This window comes from Siphateles boraxobius, unplaced genomic scaffold (genome assembly GCF_051911475.1).
Source record: "Siphateles boraxobius isolate OS27281-9 unplaced genomic scaffold, OSU_SipBor_1 20, whole genome shotgun sequence".
Lineage (NCBI taxonomy): Eukaryota > Metazoa > Chordata > Actinopteri > Cypriniformes > Leuciscidae > Siphateles > Siphateles boraxobius.
In genome coordinates, this window is record NW_027508811.1 from 8524634 (window position 1) to 8543059 (window position 18426).

Sequence of the window (18426 nt, forward strand, 5' to 3'; positions counted from 1 at the left end):
ACATTGTAGTGGTTTTACAATGATTATAAATCCTGGCATTTTTGGGGGAATCAGTCCATCAGTCCATTATCTTTTTGTGCCCAACACAGATTTAAAATAGGAATTGAAAATCATCAAAAAAATGTACAACGGTTTTGCCCTGCACACCATGTACCGCTGTGAAGTCTCTTAATTAATATTCATGAGCCAATCCTGCTTCAGTGATAGGTTTTCAAAGTACGTGACAGAATTCATCAGCCAATCGTTGGACTTTTAGCGTCATAACACAATTCATATTCATTAAGAAAGTATTTGCCATTGGTTAGCAAACAAAGTTAATATTTGTCAATATATATCAATATTCATGAGATAAACCCTCACTGAACTTGTTAGTTTGCCAGCAACAAACCTATTTTGCTTAGAGTTTATTTTCTTATCTCTGGTAGTTAGGCTACGTTACCTGTTGAAGTGGAGAGAAATGAGTTAAAGTGAGTACAGTCGAACTCTACAGTAGGTGTTTTACCTGCCTGCGCTAACAGGTACGTACAGGTGTCTATGGAAGCGCATACATTACAGTTATGATATAATACTCGCGACGCTGGTGAAGTGTCCTGTCACCGATGACCCAATGGCGTCTGTGCGTGTGGCGGTGCGGGTCCGTCCGTTGAGCCAAAGGTTAGTCCTGTCCGAATGCTCAAATCAACATAAGCTTGTACACTTGTATTAGATAACATTATAAACTGGTGATCTGGTATGGTATCTACAGATTTGATTTACTGATAATTTGGCACAACATGGCAACTGGCAAATAATCATTATCAGTTTTAGAGGATTAAACGTCAAAACTGCACAAGTATTCATGTGTCTGTTTAATAAATCTCTCTCACTAAACGCTTTATTAGATATTTGTCTAACGTTATCTGTCTGTCTATCCGTCTGTGTATCTTCCTCTCTCAGGGAGGTGGACCTTTCAGCCAAAGTCATTATACATGTGAATGGACATAAAACCTCTGTCCTTAACAGAAAGGTATCTCTTTCAGTTGATATTTAATACAATGGTTACAAAATTAACCATGCAGTGTCAAAAATCAATCTTGACTTTTTATATCTGTTAAAAATGTATAATATTTTTAAAATCTTCTACTCTAGGCCTATAATTATGGTTTAGATATTGTAGTGATTATTATTAATTTAAACTATTTGCCATAAATTGACAACATGATGTATGTGTTAGAAATGCCCTAATTAGGGTCAAATTAATTGTAATGTCCAAATATCACCTTTTATTGACACTAGTTGCAGCAGGTCAGCAAGTGTTTTTTGCTTTGTAGGAGACTGGAGAACTGTTTGGAGAGAGAGAAAAGTCTTTCTCATATGATTTCTCTTATGATTCAATGAACAGCACAAGTCCAAACTTTGTGACCCAGGAAAAGGTACAAACTCCTCAGCAATTGTCATGTGACCAGTAGTAATAATGATAGAAGTGTTTCAGCGCCCATAGAACTAGCTGTTCTTACGAGTCGTTTACTGTAGATGCCAAGTTCTGTTTTGCAGTGTTTTTAATTTCAAGTGGAAGCATGAACAATACAAATGCCTAACTTTGATAATGTTTTTGATAATATCTGATCTGCCATTGTACATATACTAGCTAAGCTGTAACCACAGGCTTTGAAACCAGAAAGATCTCGTCAGTGAATAAAAATCCACAGCAGTTAGAGATTCCAAGAATAAGTGCTAAAAATAGTAACTCTGTAGCTCATTTGTCATTTCAGATATTCAAAGATCTTGGTACAGATGTCCTGCAAGCTGCTTTTGAGGGTTACAATGCATGCGTTTTTGCTTACGGCCAGACAGGCTCAGGAAAGTCCTACACCATGATGGGCAACGCTGTAAGCTTCACATCTCATTACTGTCTCCCTCTCAAGTGTAATTTCAAATCCTACAAATCACAGCTAATAACACACTCTCACTCTTCAGAAGATGGCAGATGCACACAGTACTCCAGTGGCTGCAGAGCCTCTATTTCACTGCTTCTCATGAGTAATCAGAAAATGTGAAAAGGGCAGCATATGAAGAACACATAATTATAACGGGTATCGGTCTGTCGTCCGAGAGACTCATTCAGATTTGTACTGATGATAATTATTCTATTCTATCTGATATCCCCTCTTTGTCGTGGGTAGTAATTAAAAGCCGCCTTTGCAGATCAGAGGGGAAAATAGTGTGGAGACTTTATGGAGTTCTTATTTATTTAGAGTGCTGGTGAAAAGTGCAGAGTGAAGAAATAGTCGAGAAAGAGAGCTGAAATCAAGTGTGTGGACGTCTGAAGGGCAAAAGCATCAATTATTTGTCCTAAAATTGTGTAATGCTATAATTTTTGATTTTATTTAATCTTTTAAAGATTCTAAAGATGATGATGTGGGAATTATTTCACATATTCTAGCTTAATGTACAAAACTGTAGACAATAAATTTTAATGCCACATAAATCACATGCTTCACTTGCACATGATTCTTTTTACTCCAGGTTTTTATTGCACAATGTCACATCATAGCTTGTCCTTCCTAAATTGTACTAAATGTCTAATGTACATTCTAACAATACTTCTGCCCTTGGTTAAGCTTAGCGCTGTTTTTGCAGCTTATTTGGTTTATTGACATTATAATGTATATGTTCCATGCTGTGTTTTGAATATTTTTTTCCATACATATACAACTTAACCACATTTAGCCTACACATTTATCCATTAATTAATTGATTTATTTCAAAGACGGTGTCTTGCCTGATAAAATAGTTTTCCAAGACATGTAAATTGTCATCATCTACTCACCCATTTGCCATTCTAGACTTCTATGGCTTTCTTTCTTCTGTGAAACTCAAAAGAAGATATTTAGAAATTTTCTTTGTCCATACAATGAAAGTCACTGGGGTCCAAAATGCATCGAATGGACAAAAGCTGTTGAAATATTCTTCAAAATGTGTTTGTCAACGATCATAACGCATGGGTTATCTCATATGGGGTTCAAACCTGCGATATTTCAGTGTAGTTCCTCAACCACCTGACTTCATTTAACAGCTAAGTGAGCTGGATTTTCTAATTTCCTTCTTTCAGGGTGATTATGGACTGATTCCACGGATCTGTGAGGGGCTGTTCCACCACATCAGTGGAGTGTTGCAGAGAGATAAGGCATCATTTCACATGGAGGTCAGGTATGAGCGCAATATTTCTTGGTAATGGCATAACCATTGCTGCGGGAAAAGTGCCAAAGAAGTGAGTAACATAACTAATTCCGACGTGTCAAGAGAGCTACATACATGGCCATCATTTGCTCCATGGTGGTTTATTATAGGATAATGAACCCATCAAAATCCCAGGGAGAAGGACAGAAAGATTACAGTGTGTCTTTTCTGGCAGTTTGTCCTTTCTTATGGGCATTGTAAGATAGCAGGACTCTAATTACGACCAGATGATCAGGAGGGTCAGTGTTCAGCCTCCATCTGCTTCCTCCTCAAGCAGTTATCATAGTAGCTTCTTGATAACAGCCCATGCGGTGGATGAGATGAGAGAGACAGAAAGTGAGACCAGGGGTGTGACTAGACTAGGCTTGCTGTAGGCAAGTGATGTAACCGGTGTTGTCACACGTCGATTGACCGGCGGGAAAATTTCCTCAACGTCACATCCCTAGACTAGACCTATTACGTGTTATTTTAAACATCATAGATATACCAGCTATCTCAGTTCAATTACACACTGAACATGTTAATTCACTGCTGTTCAAAAATGTACAAACAAAAAAATAAATACAGTAAAAACAGTAATTTTGTGAAATGTTGTATTACAATATTGGTAACACGTTAAAAATTTGTCCACGATTTATTTTTTATTAAAATCACTTTTCTATTTTAATTCTATTTTAAAATGGAATTTTCAGCAGCCATTACTCCAGTCTTCAGTGTCACATGATCCATCAGAAATTATTCTGATTTGGTGCTCGCGGAACATTTCTTATTATTATCCATGTTGATTACTTGATATTTAACGTGACACTTCTTTTCATGATTTTTTGGTGAATAAGAAGTTCAAAAGGACAGCATTTATTTGAAATAGAAATGTCACTTTTTCCTTGATGGATAAAAGTGTTCATTTCTTTTAAAAAAGACAAAATGTTCAGACCCCAACTATTAAACAGCAGTGTAGGTCTGTTAAATTGGCAGTAGGTTAGTATGTTTGACAAATGAGCTAATAAAGTCAATAATGAAATGTATCCAGCTATGTAGTATCCCAGAGCCCTTGATGAACAACAATATTGACAAGAAACAATATTGTTAAAAAAATATAATTAATTGTAAAATATATTTTCTGTTGCATGTTGCAAAATATTGACAGTTTGCATCTACAGTACATTTCAATGCAAGCTCTTTGCTTGTGCAGACTTCTGGACGTGTAATAAAGAAAGCTACCAAGTCATGTCTTTTGCCTGTGGTATAAATGAGGTCTTAAATTACAGTTATTGTGTATTAAATCAATTGCCATTGCAGTTAGGATTGCTGGAGTAGAAAAAAATATCGGTGACTGAAACCCAATAGCCCAGTCACACCCCTGAGTCAAATGACCTGTCTTTATCAATTGAAAAAAAAAAAAAAAAAAAAAAAAAAAAAAAACCCGGGTTGATACTTTACCCTTGGCTTCTCTTGCATGCGACTGTAGTGTCTAAATGCCTGCAAGAGGTTTTTGTAGTTTAACTACCTGGATTCCCTCCTTTAAACAGTGCTCATTCACAGGGGACAGTTCTAGCAGTAGAGGCATTCAAAATGTCTGACTGTCACATTTTAATTAGTTCCTGAGCTCGAACTGATACTGTCTCACTCTCTCTCTCTCTCTCTTTCTCTCTCTCTCTCTCTCTTTCTCTCTCTCTCTCTCTCTCTCTCTCTCTCTTTCTCTTTCTCTTTCTCTTTCTCTTTCTCTTTCTCTTTCTCTCTCTCTCTCTCTCTCTCTCTCTCTCTCTCTCTCTCTCTCTCTCTCTCTCTCTCTCTCTCTCTCTCTCTCTCTCTCTCTCTCTCTCTCTCCAGCTTCATTAGGAGATGAAGAGGGACCAATCTGTCTTTCATTTCAGGCGCTTGTTTAAACATTCACATTTCTCAGACAGCTCGAAATGGGTTTATCGTCTTGTGGGATTTTATTTCTTTTCTGACTGGCGAGACTTTCTCCCCCTCACCCACACAATTTCTGTAATATGCAGCAGTATATAACAACAGAGCTTATTCAGATTTAGGGAAAATGTGTAGCCTCTAATTCCTAGTCAAGTCACTGTGTTCTATCAAGCCAGCATTTTTGATAATTTTATTCATGTACAATGAGATTGAAACAGCGGCAGGTAATTGATTTGAGTTTTCCAGGCAATTGCTTCATGAGTGATTTAGTCAAAACAATGAAAATTTAATAAGCTAGCAAATGAGCTATTAAACCAAAATATAAACTAAACCAGTGGTATTTAGCAAAATTGCAGGAATGTGGCTCATTTAAAACCAGACTAATCTAGACGGAGTCACTGTTGAAGTTTTTGTGGCGGCAACATTTCATCCCATTATATCCTAAAATAGGAGCTAATGTTTCAAGAGCAAACTATCACTGCTTTGTTCTTGTCTTTGATGCTTTGTGCTTCCAGCTACTTTGAAATCTACAATGAGCGAGTTCGAGACCTCCTTCCCAGCACAGAGACACAAGGCTGTGAGCTGAGAGTAAGAGAACATCCTAAAGATGGAGCATATGTGGAGGGTAAAATGACCACAGAAACAACACTTCACATCATGATGATTGAAAACTTGCTCACTTTTGAATGTTACTTTACTGATTGCTCAAACAATCGTTATCAGAAATACAGTAAAAACAGTTGTTTATGTTTCTCTTATGTCCTGTATATGTCCAGCCCTCTCCAGACACCATGTGCAGAGCTACACTGAGGTTGGCCAGCTAATGCACGATGGCAACAGGAGGCGTTCAACTGCCAGCACAGGCATGAACCATGTCAGCAGCCGATCCCACGCTATCTTCACCATTCACTTCATCAAGGTCACAAGTCCATTTACCCTCTGCTGAATGCCATCTGCCTCTTTGTTTGTACATTTGTGCAGAAAGCCTTCGCAGCTTGAAGTTATCATCTCCCTGTTTGTATTATCCACTGAGCTTTCTCCATTTTCTGTGTATGTTGAGGATGTCTGGGTAATGATACACAGATGGTAATGTGTCAATGGCTATGTTTTGTAATACTAGATTACTGCCTTTTGGACAGTATTTCCTATATTAAAAAATAGATGGCTATTTATAATCAGGAAAAAGTGAATCAGTAGGCATTATTCCACAAGAAATGTATTTGATGTTTTGAGTGGCTTCCAAGTGATCTGAAAATAGTTGTTTTTGTTTAAACAGATTGATATTCCTTCTAGTTTATCTATCACACTGGATATAAAGTAGTATGATAGTATGCTGCTCCAAACATTGCATTTTCCCCCAGTTTTTTTTTTCTCTATATTTTGTCAATATTCTGTGCAACTTAGTTTTTCCATGTTATGAGATTACTATTTTAATTTAAACAGGGTTCTGTTGGTTTTAAATTGGCTCTGTTGGTTATAATCCAGCTCTTTTAATAAATTCATAATAATTTCAGAAACTTCAGGGGATAGGATGTCATGCAGCATTAAGCATTTCCATTAAGTGTTTTAGCTTGTTTCTTTTCCCTGTTGCATTATGGTTCTACATTATGAATTTCAGATTGAGAAATATCTGACTGTATCGTCTACCATAATATGTCCTTATAGGCCTTGTTTGATGCAGAGTTACCTTGTGAGACGGTGAGTAAGGTACACCTGGTTGACCTAGCAGGAAGTGAAAGAGCTGATGCCACACAGGCTACTGGCATTAGGTTGAAGGAAGGCGCCAACATCAATAGATCTCTGGTTACTCTGGGCATCGTCATTTCCACTTTAGGTAAACCAACAATCAAAGAATACTTATCAGCTTAAGTTTTCAAGCACTTGCATGGTTATCAGATTGTTCAGTGGTTATTCTTTGTTGTTTCTGTTGTCACAGCTGATCTGTCCATTGGTGGTGGAATAAAAAGGAAACAAAACTTTGTTCCATATCGAGACTCTGTGCTTACCTGGCTCCTAAAGGACAGTCTTGGTGGGAACTCTAAAACCATCATGATAGCCAGTATGTCAGAGGTCACACGTATCACTGTGATCATAGTTCTGCGCACCATCAAGTTTCTCCAAACACGCAAGATTTTGTTACGCAATTTATTTTGCGAAACATTCATGTTGCTCTTTTCCATACAACAAAAGGGAAGTTTGGGCTGTTAAGCTCTAAAATGCCACGAAAAAGGCCATTAGAAAAAGTGGCAGATTGAAATTAACATCCCATTGCAAGGAGATTTGAGCTAATCTCGCTTTATGTATTAAGGATTAATTTCCTTTTATCTTTTTTGTCACTCTAGCCATCTCACCTGCTGACGTGAACTACAGCGAAACTCTGAACACTCTTCGTTATGCCAGCCGTGCCAAGAACATTTTAAACAAGCCCACTGTGAATGAGGACAGCAATGTAAAGATTATCAGAGAGCTGCGAGCTGAGATTGCCCGCCTGAAAGCGCTGCTGTCTGCGGGAAATCAGGTGATTTAAGTTCGTCTACATCCTCAGACATCACAGGCTGAATTTCAATTAGTTTATTATCAGTATTAAATGGTATGCCAGGATTAGCTTAAAGAAATGAAAAATCACAAATGAGATCTCTTCAATATCTCTGTTTCTCTTAGACTGCAACGAGATGCAGTCTCCAGCTTCTCATATCTCTCATAAGAGTAGGGTCGTAGTCTCTTCTTGAGTTTTTGAATGATGGCTCAAAATTTACTCAGATTTTGACAAAAGTTAGAGATTTCAGTATGAACCTTTTGAATTTATCAACGAGCAATTTTTTGTGTGTGTATTTTTCTTTATACTAAGCAATTTTAAGAGATCAGTTTTACCTAATTATCACATAACTAGTATTCCTGAGCTATGAAAGCAACTTTAAACAGTATTTTTTTTTTCCTCTGGAAGTATTAGTGCCTTCCAAATCATATAACTGAAATTAAAATGTCAAAATGGCCCGGACTACATACTGTTGCAGTCTGCATGCTTTTTGGGATAATATTGCCCACAGCCTTTTATGGTATGGAAAGTTGTACATACGTTTTATGCCATATTAAAGTGTAATACTGGCATATACACAGAAGTACCTACTTTTGTACACCCTTTGTTTTGTTTCTTAGTGGTCACATGACTTAAATACTTCAGTCTTCCTCCTTACAGATGGTGTCGTTTGAGCAGCCTTTAGGGTCGAGTGTGGAGGAGAGGCTTCATCAGGATGAAGCCAGAGTAAGTGTCTCAATTTCCCAGCACATCCCCAGACTACTTGAGCAGATCTTCTGGTGATTAATAAGTTGGGTAAAACCGAGGATAGCAGCCGATCACTCCTTGATTTCCCCACCGCTCATGGCTGTTTAAGTATGATGCATGCTGATTTAGGGAGATAATTAAAGCCTTTGTGCTAGAGGAGGTCAGCAGCAGCATTGTTGTTTTTATTTTCATTTTATGTTATGCTGCACTTTAGTCTTCCTCTTAGATTTGTATGTAAATATGCATGACTTGCAACTGGGATTTTAGAGTGCTGTATTTATCCCAACACGCAGAATGCTGTTTTTTGTCCCATTTATTGTGATGAAAGAATGTTGCAGCTTTACATTCACAATCCTGTAGAATCATTTTTTTTCTGTATCTGTATTTTCTCTTATAGAAATAATCTAAAGTATCTCTCTTTTCTTTCTCAGGTTCAGGAGCTGACAAAACAGTGGGCTAGTCGTTGGAAAGAAATCCATAATATTCTTAGGGTTGGTAACTTGCATATGCTTATGACTTAATACACCTTTACATTTTCCTTTCAAAGATGAATTTCAGGAAAGGGTGGTGAAATTAATTGTCATATCCCAGTGAGTGTATTATCAGGGTCGGGGTTATCAGGATTGTTCACCCAAATTATTTATTATTGTAATTATTTTGATTTAAAAATGTCATTATTTACTCAACTTCCTGTATGCGCCATTTTTTTGTAATGTGCATTCACCATAAAAATGTAAAATATATACCTACAGTCAAACATGTGTTATAATTTGATGTTACTCAGCTCTCACAGCTTGTTTGCTTTTTACTCAGAATCCCCTGTAGTTGCAAGAGCACAGTCCCAATTCTACCTCTATATCTAATTTGTTCATCCACAGTGATCTGAGAAAGATTGCAGTGAATCCTGTCTGCTCTTCTCTGCACCCTTCTGTGTAAACTGTGGCAGTCAGTGAAGTAGTCTGCTTGTGAGGAGGAAAAACAATATCACTTTAGCTCTGTGCGTCACTCTAGCTCCATGTGCTGCTAAATAGAGAGGAAGACATTGCTGGTTAGTCACCTAAAAAACCTCCTACTCGGCCACACACATAGATTTCTATTTCCTGATAGCAGAGTTCTGATCTTATACCTTTGTCTTTTCAACTGTGCAGCGAATATGGGTCAAATAGGCTGTAATTCCTTGGTTTATTTGACATTTAAATATTCTGCTGCTGGTTTGAGCTTGTAGCACATTTAAGAGAGGTAGTTCTCCTACAGGGATATAGGCTTTCAGTCAGGAAAATGTCATCTCTAGTTCTTAGAACTCAGTCAGGGTAGATGTACTATTTAATATGATGTGAATGACAATATAGAAGTTTAGCCTATTTAATGTGTTGTATTGTGCAGCCTTATACATTGATGTCGTTCAGCTTCACCTTGAACTATGAAGTTTACCATGACTTAGGACCATAGAGTCTTATCTATCAAAAATGCCTTTATATATACTGTTTATACAGTGGCAAGAATTAGTTTGTGAACCCTTTCAAAGTATTTTGATTTCTGCATTGATTCCTACATAAAATCTGAAATGATCTTTATTCAGCTCACAATTATAGCTAAACATAATCTGACTAAACTAATGACACTCAAACTTTTTATACTTTTATATAATAAACTGAGTAATCATTCACAGTGCGGGTTGGAAAAGTAGATTCTCCTTTAGCATGCATGCAAATAATATTACCATAAGCAGTAATTAAACCATTTCACCTTTGTACACCTAAACAAATCATGTGCCACTGATCTGTTTTTTCCTCTTGTAAAATAGTGTTTTGATGATGATGATATTGTGGTTTGGGAAGGTTTGATGGTTCGATCCGTGAGAAGTTATTACCACCTTGCCCTTGAACAAAGCACTTAACCCCAGGTTGCTCCAGTGGGATTATCTTGTAATAGATTCATGGCGCTGTATATGTCAAAAGTTGTGGAAACGCAACTGGCCCTGGTTGTGTGTAAATAAACAGTTTGATTCTTCTAAAAAATAACACACTTAACAGCAGCTGATAGATTTCCCTCCGACAGGTGGCAGTGTTGCGCTTGAGAAACGCAGTGGTTTTGCAACGTTTTTGCCTTTGGCCGGTTGTGTTTGATGGTGCTCTGCGTAGCAGCCTGTGGGGTTGTAAATGGAGGTTTTCAGACTGTAGCTGGAGTCTGGGGTCAATTTCAGGCCACAAGCTGGAACTGTCAGAATGCCACAGCATAAGCTCATTGGTATGAGAGACTATTACCTCTGTCTTGCTCCTGCGTGTAAATGTTTGTGAACGCGGATAGGGAAATGGGGAAATAGTCCGTGATGAAGGAGGCAAGATATGCTTTCGTTTTTTCTCTCTTATTTTTTATTTTTTGCGTCACATCACCTCCCTCCCTGTCTCATTTACACACATACACACCCAAATCTATGAAGCGGAGAGCAAAACAGAGATGGCAGATGGTCACGCATACTCTCTGAGCTTTTAGCTGCTCATCTGCTCCAGTCCAGGCAGAAAGACATGAGCCACAAAGGGCCAAATAGCCCAGACGTCTATTTAGCTATTACTCACTTCCTGCCATGCCAGCATGCCCAACTGCCCCTCTGACCATCCTGCTTTTATCCAATCGAATTCATCGAAGTCGCGGGTGACAGAAAGTTGAGGAAATATCCAGGGACCAATTTGTCGTCATCTTCTGTACATTTCTGCTCTGTGGGGATGAGCCGTTGATGCATCAGCTGAATTTAATTGCAGATAATTACTTCAAATAGCACTTCGCCTAGGCTGTTTTCTCAAAACCCCACCATAATGAGCGTCTTTGCCTCTCAACTGCTTATTCTTCGCCACCTTTTTCAAGTGCTTTGGCATCTTTTTTGATGGGGAAAGTGTTGTAGTGAGAAAGAGACAGCCCACAAAGAGAAGAACAAAGGCACAAGTCTCAAAGCTCATTTTTATTTTGGTCTGCCTCTGAGGTTGACTGAGAAACCGAATATTTAACAATGCAACGCTGTTTTGCGGACCCCAAAAGGCAGATGATGGTTGTTTTAAGGCTGTTATTTTTTCCTGGCAATGGCAAGCGATTGCATATTAAGCATCTGTTGTCTTGTGTGAATGTCGTATTATATTAGTGGCAGACAAAAAAAAAACACAAGTAAATGAACAATACATAATATTAAAGTATCAAGATCAATTAAGATTCAAATAGAATTTTTGATAATACTTCAGGTTCCAATTCCACTATTAACTAGTTGCTTATTAGCATGCATATTACTGGTATATTGGCTGTTTATTGTTACTTATAAAACAGATATTAAAGCCTTATTCTGCATGACCATATTCTACATCCCTTAATCCTACACAATACCTAAACTCAATAACTACCTTACTAACTATTAATAAGCAGGAGTTTAGTGAGTATTAGACCCTAAACTAAAGTGTGACCAAAATTGTACACTTATATTTGCATTTTTTTAAATTAAATGTGAGTAGCTCTTCTCCATTCAAAAATGAATTCAAGAAAAGTTGCTTAGGTGTTCTGATCGGTTTGAACGTGTGGTTACTAGTTTATTGAGACTCTGATATTCTGGTCCCTCCCTTCTTTAGGGCAAGTGTATACGATTTTTTTGAATACTAAGATTGTCACATGCCTCTCTCAAATAAAGTATTGTTGATGTCCTTAGCACAAGTAGGGCAGGACAAGCTACAGTATGTGCCAAAGTTTTGTACTTGGGGAAAAGGGTTTGTACAAAGCACATTTTATAAATTTATGTTTTTGAAGTATTAGAAAATGTTGTCATATTACATGGCATTCATTTGCATCAGTTCAGTGTCTTTTTGAATATGCAAGGTGAAAAGGTTGAACCAAAAGATGGCACTGTAGCACTTTCTTGTTCCTCCACATGGACTTGAAGCAATGAAATAAACAGAAGAAAGTCTACCCGTGGTTTATATTTAATTTTCAAGCTATTTAGATTACTATGTCATCCAGTCACCATAAAAACTGCTTTAATGATGTTGAAGTCAACATGTGGCAGAGTGAAGGGAGGGGGTTTGTGCAGCAGATGATTAAAATGGCTTCTCTTGGTGAAGAAATATTAACAGAGATTATGCATCCCGTGCTTTGCGGTTTCTCTTCCTCAATCACTCTAATGTCTGCACTGGCCACCCAGCGTGTGTATATGCACAGTTGGAACAATGGCCGTACATGATGGTTAATTGTATGTTCTCATAGTGATGGACATGCAGATATGTCAATGTAATAACGTTCCTTTCTGTGAACGAAATGCCTTTTGTGGATTTGTGGGTATTTTCATGTTATTAAGGGGATAGGGTGGCCACTGACTAAATATATTGTAGTATGCTAAAGTTTTATCTAAAAAAGAGGCTAGGGGCTAACTGAAATGATGTAGTCGATTTAAAAGGGACAGTTCACACAATATTAAAGTGTTTTTCCAAACCTGTATGTTTAAAGAAGATCTTTTGCAGAACATTAGCGTCAAAACAACAGTTAGAGTAATTTTTCATAGTATGTTCTGTTTTGTTCCACAGAAGAAAAAAGTAACATTGACAGAATATTCATTGTTTGATGAACTGTCCCTTTAAGTTGATTGTGTCTCATTGGGGGTCCACCTACAAAAAATACAGTTTACACCATATACACTCACCTAAAGGATTATTAGGAACACCATACTAATACTGTGTTTGACCCCCTTTCGCCTTCAGAACTGCCTTAATTCTACGTGGCATTGATTCAACAAGGTGCTGAAAGCATTCTTTAGAAAGGTTGGCCCATATTGATAGGATAGCATCTTGCACTTGATGGAGATTTTTAGGTTGCACATCCAGGGCACGTTCCACCACATCCCAAAGATGCTCTATTGGGTTGAGATCTGGTGACTGTGGGGGCCATTTTAGAAGAGTGAACACATTGTCATGTTCAAGAAACCAATTTGAAATGATTCGAGCTTTGTGACATGGTGCATTATCCTGCTGGAAGTAGCCATCAGAGGATGGGTACATGGTGGCCATAAAGGGATGGACATGGTCAGAAACAATGCTCAGGTCCCTTTAAGGATTTAAGGCCGTGGCATTTAAACGATGTCCAATTGGCACTAAGGGGCCTAAAGTGTGCCAAGAAAACATCCCCCACACCATTACACCACCACCACCAGCCTGCACAGTGGTAACAAGGAATGATGGATCCATGTTCTCATTCTGTTTACGCCAAATTCTGACTCTACCATCTGAATGTCTCAACAGAAATCGAGACTCATCAGACCAGGCAACATTTTTCCAGTCTTCAACTGTCCAATTTTGGTGAGCTCTTGCTAATTGTAGGCTCTTTTTCCTATTTGTAGTGGAGATGAGTGGTACCCGGTGGGGTCTTCTGCTGTTGTAGCCCATCCGCCTCAAGGTTGTATGTGTTGTGGCTTCACAAATGCTTTGCTGCATACCTCGGTTGTAACAAGTGGTTATTTCAGTCAAAGTTGCTCTTCTATCAGCTTGAATCAGTCGGCCCATTCTCCTCTGACCACTAGCATCAACAAGGCATTTTCGCCCACAGGACTGCCGCATACTGGATGTTTTTCCCTTTTCACACCAATCTTTGTAAACCAAGATTGTGCGTGAAAGTCCCAGTAACTGAGCAGATTGTGAAATACTCAGACCGGCCCGTCTGGCACCAACAACCATGCCAAACTCAAAATTGCTTAAATCACCTTTCTTTCCCATTCTGACATTCAGTTTGGAGTTCAGGAGATTGTCTTGACCAGGACCACAGCCCTAAATGCATTGAAGCAACTGCCATGTGATGGGCTGATTAGATAATTGCATTAATGAGAAATTGAACAGGTGTTGCTAATAATCCTTTAGGTGAGTGTAACTAACTCTGTGTTGTATTTACAAAATGACTCTAATCTCCTAAAGCTCTCAGTCATCAAATTGTTGTTCATGTTGATAGTGACCCTGACCAGGGAGGGCTAAGTAGAAAGGAAAGCTGGCGGTCTGTCTCTAGTGAGTGCAAGACCTCTGAACACATGCCAAAGGTTGATAAAGTGTTTCAGAGCATGTTGTCTTATAGTACATAAAATCAATAGAAAAGCTGGCCGAATTGAGAACTCCTTTGCATCAGGGTTTATTATAGTTATTAGAAGTAAAACAATATATAAAAAACATTTTTGTTACTGAAGTAAGTAGCTAAAATAAAATGGAAAAAAATGGTTACAAATAAAATGGAAAAAAAGCTAATAACTGACAAAAACATTCAACAAAATTACTATAACTTCAACAAAAATAAAAATTGATTTAAAAAAAATTGTATCCCAATACTAGAGCAAATCAGGGGTATATAACAAGTTAATTCAAGAAGCCCAGACCATTGAGGCTCATTGCGAGACAATGCTACGGTCCTTAATTAAGAGATTTTGATTAGTCACATATGGCGGGATTAATCTCAGAGCATCCAGTGATCTAATTAATATGGTCGTGTTGTAATTCTTTTCTTCGCTGTTCGGTTGGGGTTCCAGTTGCTAGCTTGCTAACAGCACATGGTGTGGTCTCAGTGGGTGTGATGAACGGAATGAACAGAATGCTAACAGACATGCAAACAAAGTGATGTGTGTCCACAAGATGGATACTTGTCTCTATGTAACAAACGAACAGCAAGGACACAAGATGTGCAAGCAGCCTGGACCTCTGAATGTGTTTAATGAACTGGCTCAAGCTATTCCACTTGTCTTTTGTTGAGCATAATTGCTTTTTGAAGACATTTGATGAAAAAGAAGGCATCACATTTCAAAGATATCTTTTTGATCAAACTTTTATCACTTCGAAATGAACCATTAAGAGTTATTTGAGAATAAAAGGCCAGCTGTTAAAATCTCTTACTTAGCCAGACGTGAGACTTTCTTCAGAAAGGTCACTACTAAGAATAGTTTTACATCAGCTTATATGTTGCAGCTTGGACAGAGAGCAGATGTATACGTTGATCTATCAGTATAGACAGATAGACTGTCTATTCAGATTTTATATATGGTAATAGATGGTAGTTTTATTTTAACTCTTATTTTAACTTTTCTGACTCCTATTTCAGTGTTCACTCTCTTTCAGCAAGCTCAGGGTTAACTCAGTTGATGTGAGTTGATTCGCTGCTTCGCAGGAGTAAATTGATGCTTTTAGAGAGTGACGGCAATTCTCTGGCTCTGGAACGTAAACAGAATCTTAATTCGCTTTTTGAAGCAGATTTGGAATGCAAAGTTATGCAGCTGCACCATTGTAGATTGGTTACGGGGGTGGGTGGGGAGGGGACAGCGGTTAATAAGGAGATGTGGTTGAATAGTGGACTTTCAGAGAGAAAGAAAGTGAGTGTGAGGGGAATTTTCTTCTGTCCAGTGGCTGTTCCAGTCTTCGGCAGCTGGCGAGGTTATGTGCCCTCGTCCCATTTGTTAATTTAGGAGTGCTCATACAGAACTGAAGGGAATAGGAGGATTGATGACAGATATAGCAGCCTAACCGGAGTAGTTTATCTTCCAGTCGATTGTGCCATTTGTTTTCATTTCGAAAAAAAGATGCATCAAGTCTCTGGAGCCACACACACACACACGCACACGCACGCACACACACACACACACACACACACACACACACACACACACACACACACACACACACACACACACACACACACACACACACACACACACACACACACACACACACACACACACACACACACACACACACAATAACACAAACACTTATTCTCATCTTGAGGCTCTGAAAGAGTATTTATTTATATATTAACTTAAATGTCTTTCTGTCCTCCTCCCACCCTTCCTATTTCTCTGAATTAATTTTTTCTTCCACTTGCTTCTTTATCACTTTCAGTGTTTATTAAAATCCACCCTTTAATTATCCATAAAAACCGTTTAATTGCAGTGTTGTGATGATTGCAACACTTTTTTTTTTTCACCCTTGGATAGGTGTGAAATACCTTCAGATAATAAAATGGGATGGACAGGAACAACAAATGGCAGTAATTAAGCGTTCCTTTAATGAGTTCTGCAAATGTCTACCTGATAAAGTGAATATATAATGTAGTGTTTCCTCAGTGGATGTCACATCAATCTGAGAACCATATCAAGCCGTGAAAAGAAAAAGGAACATAAGCTTTCATTGTTAAATCCGCAGTTGGCCGACATGGACCTCAGTACATATTAGTATCTCGGTCTATGTGAAGGCAGCACAAGTGTCAATATGAATATTGCTCATATTCAGAGTCAGGGCTTTGAACAGACTGATAATGCTGAGTATTAAACTTCAGCTCATAACCCGTCTCGTTTGTGATGCATACATATAATACAGATTATAAAACAGGTGGGAAAATCTCAGATTTGAAGAAGGGATTTATTTAGGGACCACAATATCAGAAAGATTTGTGAAAAGACTCTGCTACTATCTAAATTCCACCCAGAACATCTATTGCAACAACCTAGCTACCTGCTAAAACTTATTTCGTAGCAACTGCATGGTAATGCACCTCAGCATCATGACAGTTTTGCATGGGTTAACATTATTCTCATTGTTATTGTTCTTGTGTGTAGACCTCATACACCAGAGAAACAAGTGTGCAGCCATATTTAGAATGTTGTGTTTAAATGTCTGTTTTTGCGGTAGCTCAGTATTTTTCTATGACATCATTGTCGAAGAGTAATTAGCTGGTGAAGTGGATTTACTTGTAGTTGACAAAAGTTATCATGGGCAGTGTAATGTTTGAAGTGGATGTCATAATAATTTTTAGTAGACTGTAGTGTTGTCACGATACTGGAATTTCTAGCTTCGATACCATACCTTGAAAAATATCGATTTTCGATACCACGTGGAAAACTGCCATACATACTGCGATATAGATAATTTGTTATCTCATAATTTTTTGATAATTTATCATTTAACTTTAAATCATTTTGTTGTAATAGCTTACAAACAGTATAGGGAAGCTTTATTTGAATTGTTGAACTAAATATACATAAAAAAGACAAGTAAACAGTTGGTAATAAAATAAGAACAAATAAACAACAGGGTCTAACAGTATATTCAGGTGAGAAATACTACAGAAATTAAAAGCAATCAAATGTAAAATAATACTGGATAGTTTTCATTGTAAAAATGCTTGCAATTAAAGTTATAAATGTATACAGCGAAGAGCAGTGAGTGCCTTTCTCTTTGACTTTTATTCTCTGATGACAGACGGCAGCAGCTGCTGTCACTTTAAGAGCTTATGCACGGATCCAATATACTGTTACACAACATGCAAGATCTATACTGCCCTATATCATTTTACCAAAACATACCACCTCCTGCTTCTTTATGCCCCCCCCCTCTCTCTCTCTCTCTCTCTCTCTCTCTCTCTCTCTCTCTCTCTCTCTCTCTGTTGTTTTTATAGTCGGTGCACCATTTTGCAGTTCTTATCCTCTCTTGATCTCTCAACCCATATATTTTAAGAGCTTTTTAATCTTCACCCAGTGCATCTGCCTTGTTTTCAGACCACATTGCCTCAAATTGAAGTCTTGGGCACCAAAACCACCTTTAATTTGCCAAGAGAGTGAAATAAATTAGCGGTTTTATGATCTCAGCCAGATCTCATTTGCTGCAGAAGTTTAGAGTGCATGTAATTTTACAACCAACACACACACACACACACACACACACACACACACACCATGTTTTAAAAGTTCTCGGGGGCAGAAGGTAACTTGCTCCAAGGCGCTCTCTCTCTCTCTCTCTCTCTCTCTCTCTCTCTCTCTCTCTCTCTCTCTCTCTCTCTCTCTCTCTCTCTCTATCTCTCAATCTAATGAACTCTCTCTGTCTGTCTCTCTCTCTCTCTCTCTCTCTCTCTCTCTCTCTCTCTCTCTCTCTCTCTCTCTCTCTCTCTCTCTCTCAATCTAATGAAGTCTTGGAAGAATTCATTTAATTAAGTGTGGAGAGAAGACCCTCCACACAATCGATGCTTCT

At 38.1% G+C, this 18426-nt stretch overlaps 1 protein-coding gene across 2 annotated transcripts in view; it reads left to right on the forward strand.

Moving 5' to 3' along the window:
• Nucleotides 1-317: 317 nt before the first annotated feature.
• The window catches only part of kif16bb (kinesin family member 16Bb), a 39753-nt gene continuing 21644 nt past the window's right edge, over nt 318-18426 (forward strand). Inside the window, exons 1-12 of one of the 2 annotated variants that reach the window (XM_077236608.1) lie at nt 318-654; nt 937-1006; nt 1311-1412; nt 1752-1868; nt 3092-3189; nt 5646-5755; nt 5907-6049; nt 6796-6964; nt 7067-7189; nt 7473-7648; nt 8327-8392; nt 8845-8904. In XM_077236608.1, the coding sequence (XP_077092723.1) occupies nt 608-654; nt 937-1006; nt 1311-1412; nt 1752-1868; nt 3092-3189; nt 5646-5755; nt 5907-6049; nt 6796-6964; nt 7067-7189; nt 7473-7648; nt 8327-8392; nt 8845-8904 (1281 nt within the window). In that variant the 5' untranslated portion in view covers nt 318-607. The remainder of the gene's footprint in view (nt 655-936; nt 1007-1310; nt 1413-1751; nt 1869-3091; nt 3190-5645; nt 5756-5906; nt 6050-6795; nt 6965-7066; nt 7190-7472; nt 7649-8326; nt 8393-8844; nt 8905-18426) is intronic. The other variant, XM_077236607.1, reaches the window with a different exon arrangement.